Source organism: Galeopterus variegatus, unplaced genomic scaffold (assembly GCF_000696425.1).
Source record: "Galeopterus variegatus unplaced genomic scaffold, G_variegatus-3.0.2 Scaffold22904, whole genome shotgun sequence".
NCBI lineage: Eukaryota > Metazoa > Chordata > Mammalia > Dermoptera > Cynocephalidae > Galeopterus > Galeopterus variegatus.
The window spans coordinates 3,669-11,325 of NW_007749015.1; the positions used below are offsets into that span (position 1 = coordinate 3,669).

General features: G+C 43.8%; 1 protein-coding gene across 1 annotated transcript in view; it reads right to left on the minus strand.

Moving 5' to 3' along the window:
* LOC103583430 (interleukin-1 receptor-like 1) overlaps positions 1 to 7,439 on the minus strand; it is a gene marked incomplete at its 3' end in the record, with an annotated part of 8,386 nt that extends 947 nt beyond the window's left edge. The window contains 5 exon segments of the mRNA XM_008564744.1: positions 1,365 to 1,527; positions 1,625 to 1,799; positions 2,843 to 3,032; positions 3,035 to 3,052; positions 7,373 to 7,439. Coding sequence (XP_008562966.1) covers positions 1,365 to 1,527; positions 1,625 to 1,799; positions 2,843 to 3,032; positions 3,035 to 3,052; positions 7,373 to 7,433 — 607 coding nt within the window.
* Positions 7,440 to 7,657: the final 218 nt, after the last annotated feature.

The window sequence follows — 7,657 nt, forward strand, 5'->3', positions numbered from 1 at the left end:
TATCAGGAAAGCACTGGATGGTCATCAATATAAAGCTTGTATTTTCATATTTGTATTTTACTTCACAGGAAGTTTCTCACAATGTTTTGACAATAACCCAGGGCAACACACACACACACACACACACACACACACACACACACACACACGAAACAAAAAACATTTAAATAATACTTTCTCTTACTCCCTATGTTGCTCTTTGATCTTTTCTCTTCTCTTCTATGTCATTAAAACAAATGCTGGTCCAACCCATTAAGTGAATCGCATGAACCTGTAATTGTTAGAAAACCACAATTCTACAGAATAAAGCTAAAACTACAGGCAAGAAGATTTCAAAAGGCCCATGAAAATGATAAATGCATGAGATCACAGTGCCCACCCCTGCGGCCCATCCTCAGCACAGAAGGTCTTCTGCCCTTGGAGAATTGTACTTCCTGTGGCCACGGAGGCTGAGTGGCAGAGAACGTGGGCTTCTGGAGCGTGGCCGCACATCTGCACCCGTGGACGCTCTTTCATTTCAGGATAGTGTGATTAAGCACCACCGCAGGGGCTGATGTTAGACAGGGAGAGGCACTAACAGCGTGTGGTCTGCTGATGCTTATTTTGCAGCAATGCAGCATTGAAAACCCTCAGACAGAAAAACTTTCCTCCCATACTGCTGTGCCCTAAGAAAATTGCCACATGCAAAGGTGCTACGTCATCTACGTGTACACAGCAAGCTGTGCTGAGGAGACCCCAACATTTTGTAGATTTGATAAGCTATGACTATAAAGTGTTTCCCGTAAAGGGACTTTTATAAATGTAAAATAAATTTGAAAAAAGTTTTATAGAACTAAATGACCTATTTGAGGTCACTGGTGATGTCAAAAGCATTGCAAACCAGGACTGAAAATTGCTCAACATCATTTATGTGCCCCATTATAAATCTGCTCTTTAAACTTCTAATCCAATGCATTATATTAAAGATTAAATTCTGGGGTTTTTTTCCCTTTATTTACAGAATCTGTGACACCAAATTGGGTAAAGAAAAGTTACTCTTATCCTCCAAATAGTTGTATTGCCTTTCAAAAAAAAATGTAAATCATGTTAGCATTCAGATAGTAGCCATATCTTTGGAAAATTAAGTTACAAAAGAAAGAATAGATGTGGCTTTGGGTTGGTGGTGTAATCTCCCCCTAAGACTTCTTATAATTTGATAGTGCACTCAGAAAACCTCCTTGTGTCATAGCAGATAGAGAACACGTAAGACAAGATGGAGCAGGATCCAGTACCGGAGAGAAGTGCAGAAAACTCACCCAGAAGGCACAACTCTTCCCACTTTGTCTGTTTTCAAATACTGTGTTTTGCTAAAGTTAGTGTCTTACTGTTCACTGCGAATGATCTGGTAGCTGTCACAGTGTAATTGGCTCCATTTTCATTGTGTGTGAACTTACAGGTGTAGTCGCCTTCGTCATCACTTGTCACATTGTCAATTACCAAAAATGACCTGTATGCCCTGAACCTCTGTCCTTGAAGAGCTTGACAATTCTGAAATGAAAAATTCCATTCCCTTTTTAGTAATTCTTCCTGTGCATCTATTTTAATTGTGTACTTTTTATCTATTTTCCCCCAAATTTCCTTGTACCTTAAATCACTCAACAGGTGCTGTCCAATTATAGCAGTCAATTGTAGGACAATATATTTTGGAATTTTTTTCTGATCCAAATACTGTTGAAAATATCAAATAATCTGGAATGTCACAATCTGGTTGTTTCTTATGTATGGTGACATTTGCATGTCCAGTAAGATTGAGGGTGGGACTATTAAAATAAGTCAGACAAGGAAAAAGACTCACTTAACGTTATGAAATAACTTAATCTAACTTTAGCCTTTACTTAATATTGTTATTCTTAAAACACTTGATATATAGTGGTTCCTTCTTATTTAAAAATAATCCTTACAATCTAGAGTTTGAAATACTTCTTCGATTCCCTTGAGATAAAACGTAACCCCCTACGGTAGCTCTAAAAATGACTGCACCATTTTTTCGTGCATTAGACGTTCTGTATTGCCACAATTCCAGTATAATAAAGATAATTAGTATTTGCTGAGAGTTTACCATGTACCAGTCATGGTGGTGAGCACTTCTCATACATTACCTCATCTTACTCTCACAGCAAGGCTTTGGGGTTATATTATTACATGTATTTTACAGATGAGAAAACTGAGGGGCAGAGAAGTAACCTGCCAGCATCACACAGCTACCCAGTGACAGGGCACAAATTTGAAACTGACACCTGTCTGGACTCAGAACCCAGATACCTGACTATATACATTCTGCCTTTTGATGTAGTTCAGCTGACATTTTGTAGGTAGCAAATACAGGCACAAAATCAAAACGGTTAAGACTTTATATACAGAGCAAGTCATTTGTAAGCACACAATCTCATGTAATGCCCTGTAGCTTAACTCTAAGGTTGGAGGCAGTGGTAACCGCTCTTTTCATCCACCTTAGACCTCCCAGATGCCAAATGTCTAGGTTACTGGTTTTTGTGCTGGTTTGTCATGACTTCCAGCCGAAAGTGAGCAATTCCTCCTGGTTTTCTTGGCCACTAGGAAAGCCAGGTCTTTTCCTAACTAGGAAACAAATTTATCCCTGCAATTATAAATCCCAATAGTTAGCTCATAACTAACTAAACCCCAATCTGACAATATTCCTAGAAGTACTCTTTTATTCAAATCACTTTATAAATTAAACTGTTCCATAAAGGACTAGAAAAGGAAGGAAAGGGAAAGCAGTCAGACTACTGGCCATTAAAGAAAGGGAGGTAGCTCAAAGACAATAGTGACTTCTGGATAATACCTTCTGATAATGCAAGTATAAATCCCAGAATCATTGACTTTGGCTGGTAGAAACTTAAGATGTTCCCCTGAGGCAAATACATGATTTCTTTTCTGGGTGGGAATACTTTCATTTGTTTGTGAGTAATACCAATCCACAGGGTAACGAGATCTTCCTTGTTTAGGACATCTCACAATCAAATCTTCATTTCCAGGCCCCAGAATGGTTTAGCTGCAAATAAAAAATATAAGTATGATCCTGAAATGATTATATAAGAAGATAATTCCTATATTCTTAAGATTTCCTTCTAAGATTAAATTTAGAAATGGGTATATATTGTGATACTCTGAGAAAAAATGAGTAAATAATTAAGATCTTTTATGAAATGTTCCTCTGGGTACCATAGATAAATGAATTAATTTGGAGCTAAATCCCCAACACTGCTCCAGTGGAAAAGCAGACATGTCTACCTAAACAAATCCTGCATCAAGCAACAATGCCTTAAACAACTCCTACCTGCAGGTACTGTGTTAAATTCTGACATATTTGAATATGTAAAACTACAATTATGATATATTTATTGTTGGGAAAATAGAATAGTTTGGTCAGGGCCCTCACCTCGGGCCCAGTTAGGTGTGGTTTTAGCACAATCTTTGTAAGCAAGTTGTGTGTGTGTGTGTGTGTGTGTGTGTGTGTGTGTGTGTGTGTGTGTGTATAGTTAGCGCACATGTGCTCCAAGGCATCTTTTTAGTTTTGTGGCTATTCTTGTATTCTTCGGGGAGAGGGAGAGAGAGAGAGAGAGAGAGAGAGGAGTTTTAGTAAAGCAGGTGGGTGGGCATCTGCCTCGGGAACCCACCCTGTGCAGCTATGCTTTCCAACTTGTGGCTTCCAAGGACCTTTTGGCCAGTTACCTAGCTCATAGACCTGCATGTAAGGGGTCTGGTGACCCAGCCTGGCATGTGTGGGGTCTGGTGACCCAGCCTGGCATATGAAGAGTTTGTGACCAAGTCTGTGAACAGGTTTGAGGGGTCTGTGGTCTCCAGACCCAGCCTTAGCACAACAATTGGCCCAGTCAGTGCAAGATTATCAGCAGGTAAAAGAGCCCGACAACTGGCATGGTCAAGTAGCTTTACAATTGTCATCACAAACAGGATTAAGAGCCAGACAATTGGCACTATGAGCAGGATTCCAGACATTGCTGCAGAGCGCCACAATTAGCATAGTCAGCAGAATTAAGAGCGCCACATTGGCGTAGTCTGCGACAGGATTCTGATCAGGTACAGGAGCTGAAAGCCCTTGGAAGAAGGAGGAAATGTGGCTATCCTTGAGCATGTGGTGCCCGGTGGCCACTTTTCTGCTGACCAGAGCCTGGCTATTGCAAACTGATCAAGATTTGTGGCAGAAAGCAGAGTTGTTGGAAGCATGGATAAATGTCCTGGAGGATGACATGCAGCGACTGGCCACTCCTGCTTCTCACACCAGGGAAGACGACCAACCCAGTGATAAGTTGGGATAAATTGTGTGTCTCCAGGCATGACCTGTTGTGCATGAGAAATTGAGATGGTAAAGCAGCAGAAACAGGGAGAGCCCCTGGCAGCTCCAGCTATGAGACCTAGGGGTGGATGGTGTAACGTGCGTGCTCTAGAGACTATGTAGTAAACACAAGTTGCATTTGTCTGAAGGCAAAGGGCTTGGAGGGTGCCACTTAAACCTAATGGCTGGCTGAGTGCTATAAAACCCGAGAAAAGAGTGCCACGTACAGATGGGCAGATGACCTGAGGACGGGTGCCCCTGCAGAATTTCAAGCATGTTTTCACCTGGTGAAAAGGTGGAAAAGTCAGTCTCTATTACTACGCACCTGTCTCTGAGGCAGCAGCTGCAGAATGGCTGTGGATATGCACAGTGGCAGGGCAGTCACTCCTTGATGGACTGCGTGAATGCAGCTGTTTGAACTGTGTGGGCAACTGCTGCTGAACTGCCTGAGACTGAGTGAGTAGCCAGTGTAAGCTGAGCTGATTGAAGTAATTCAAAAGCCAGAATGTAAAAGGCAAGCAGAGCATGCAGATTTGGAATATTTGCAGCCTGGCCATGCGGTAGAAAAGCGGAGGAGAAAAATGCAAGGGTGAAGCAGATAAACTGCTTGCTAAAGACATTATCTTGGACTGAGGCAGCCGGATGCTAAGAGCCAAGACAATGGGGGGAAAGCCCTAAACACATTTGAGAAGTCTGGATGGGTGCCCCACCCATTACAGGCCCTTAGGGTGTTTGAGAAGCTTGGGAGGCACCCCTCCCATCCTACGAGAACTGAGTTTGTCCTGGAGGACAGACCTGAGGTGTCATTGCCCTCAGCAAACTACTCCCTGCATCCCAGCCACTCTGGCTGGAGCAATTCTGCCTCAGCACCTCTGAAGAAAAAAAGCTGAAAACCTTGTGTTAACACGTTGTGTTAAGTTTGCAGGCCAGCAGTATGTGAGAGCAGTGGAGTGGCAGCCTCCACCTAGATTTCGGAAGATGTATGAAAAAGTTGGGGGACTCAGGCAGAGACCTGCTGCAGGGGTGGAGCTGCTGTGGAGGTCATCCATGGAGCAATGTGGAGCAGAAAAGTGGTGTGGAGACCCCACAAAGAACCTCCACTGAGGAAATGTCTAGTGGAGTCAGGATGGCGGGACTGCCACCAGGAGCCCAGAACTATGGGGCTGCTGGTAATGTGCAGTGCCAGCCTGGAAAAGCTGCAGGCACCAGGGCAGCTCAATGGTCTGCACCTGGCAGAGTTGTAGGAGTGAGGTTGCCCAACACTTTAGGGGTTCAGGTGCCCCAGTGTGCTAAACATTTGCCCTGTTTGGGTTTTGGATTTGTTTGGGGACTGTTTTCCTTTCTATTCCTCCCTTCTGGAATGGGAATGTGTACCCAAAATCTGTCCCATTGTATCTTGGAAGTAGATAAACTTGTTTTTGACTCTTTACAGTTTCACAGCTGGAACGACTTTTGCCTTTGGTCTCAGAGGAGACTTTGGACTTTTGAGTTGGTGCTGCAACAAGTTAAAGACTTTTGGGACTGGGATGGAATGTGTAGTTTGTAAATGTAAGGGTCATTTATCCTCACTAAGGGAACATCAGGGAAGATTCTGAACGCATAGATTGTATGGTGAGGATCCTGAAGGAGTGGATTGTTGGGAAACAGAATAGTTTGGTCAGGGCCCTCGCCTCAGGTCCAGTTGGGTATGGTTTTATCACATTCTTTGTAAACAAATTGTGTGTGTGTGTGTGTGTGTGTGTGTGAGTGTGTAGTTAGTGCGCATGTGTGCCAATGTATCTTTTTAGTTTTCTTGCTATTAGAGAGAGAAAGAGAGAGAGGAGTTTTAGTGAAGCAGACAGGCAGGCATCTGCCTCAAGCATCTGCCCTGCACAGCCATACTTTCCAACTCGCAGCTTCCAAGGACCTTTTGGCCAGTTACCTAGCTCATAGACCTGCATGTAACGGGTCTGGTGACCCAGCCTGTTGGGAAAATAGAATAGTTTGGTCAGGGCCCTCACCTCAAGTCCAGTTGGGTATGGTTTTAGCACATCCTTTGTAAGCAAATTGTGTGTGTGTGTGTGTGTGTGTGTGTGCGTGGAGTTAGTGTGCATGCGCACCAATGTATCTTTTTAGTTTTGTTGCTATTCTTGTGTTCTTCAGGGAGAGAGAGAGAGCAGAAGAGAGAGAGGAGTTTTAGTGAAGCAGGAAGGTGGGTGTCTGCCTCAGGCATCTGCCAGGCGCAGCCATGCTTTCCAACCTATGGCTCCAAGGACTTTTTGGCCAGTTACTTAGCTCATAGACCTGCGTGTAAGGGGTCTGGTGACCCAGCCTGGCATGTGAAGGGTTTGTGACCCAGTCTGTGAACGGGCTTGAGGGGTCCGTGAGCTCCAGACCCAACCCTAGCTTGACAATTGGCCCAGTAAGCAGGATTACCGGCAGGTAAAAGAGCCCAACAACTAGCGTGGTCATGTAGCTAGACAATTGGCATCATGAACAGGATAAGAGCACTACAATTGATGATGTCAACAGGATCCCAGACATTAGCCGTAGCTTAGCAGAGCTCCACAAAGGGGTCTGGTGACCCAGCCTGGCGTGTGTGAGGTCTGGTGACCCAGCCTGGCATATGAAGGGTTTGTGACCCAGTCTGTGAACAGGCTTGGGGGGTCTGTGGGCTCCAGACCCAGCCTTAGCTTGACAATCGGCCCAGTCGGTGCAGGATTACTAGCAGGTAAAAGAGCCCGACAATTGGCATGGTCGAGTAGCTTTACAATTGGCGTCATGAACAGGATTAAGAGCTAGACAATTGGCGCTGTGAGCAGGATTCCAGACATCACCGCAGAGCACCACATTTATTTTTGAAGAATTTCTTGATAGATTTGTAACAAAGAATGACTGTAGAGCCAAAAAAAAAAATTTTTTTTTCCAGTTTACAATTCAGCTGGAACAATTGGAAGGAACCAGTTTAAAACAAGGTTAATGTTCTTTAAATTACTTACTTTTAAGCAACTTAGATTTTAGTCTAAAAGCAACACTTACTATATGCAGCTGCTGTGGAATGTATGAGAACTGTCAGAATTGCCAAGATCCAAAGCCCCATTGTCTGCTTATCCCTCAAGAGCAAGTGTTGGTAACTGGTTGTTGAGATTACTCCGGATGACTCAGTGACATGTGATGGCGAAGGCCTCCACCGGGTGGCTGTTGCTGCTGCCCAGACTTATGGTCAGGAAGGGTAGTCAGAATCTCTGCTGAAAAACAAAACATACAAAACACAAGCCAGCTATTTATTAGCCATGATTTTTACTTGCTCAACACCACCCAGTG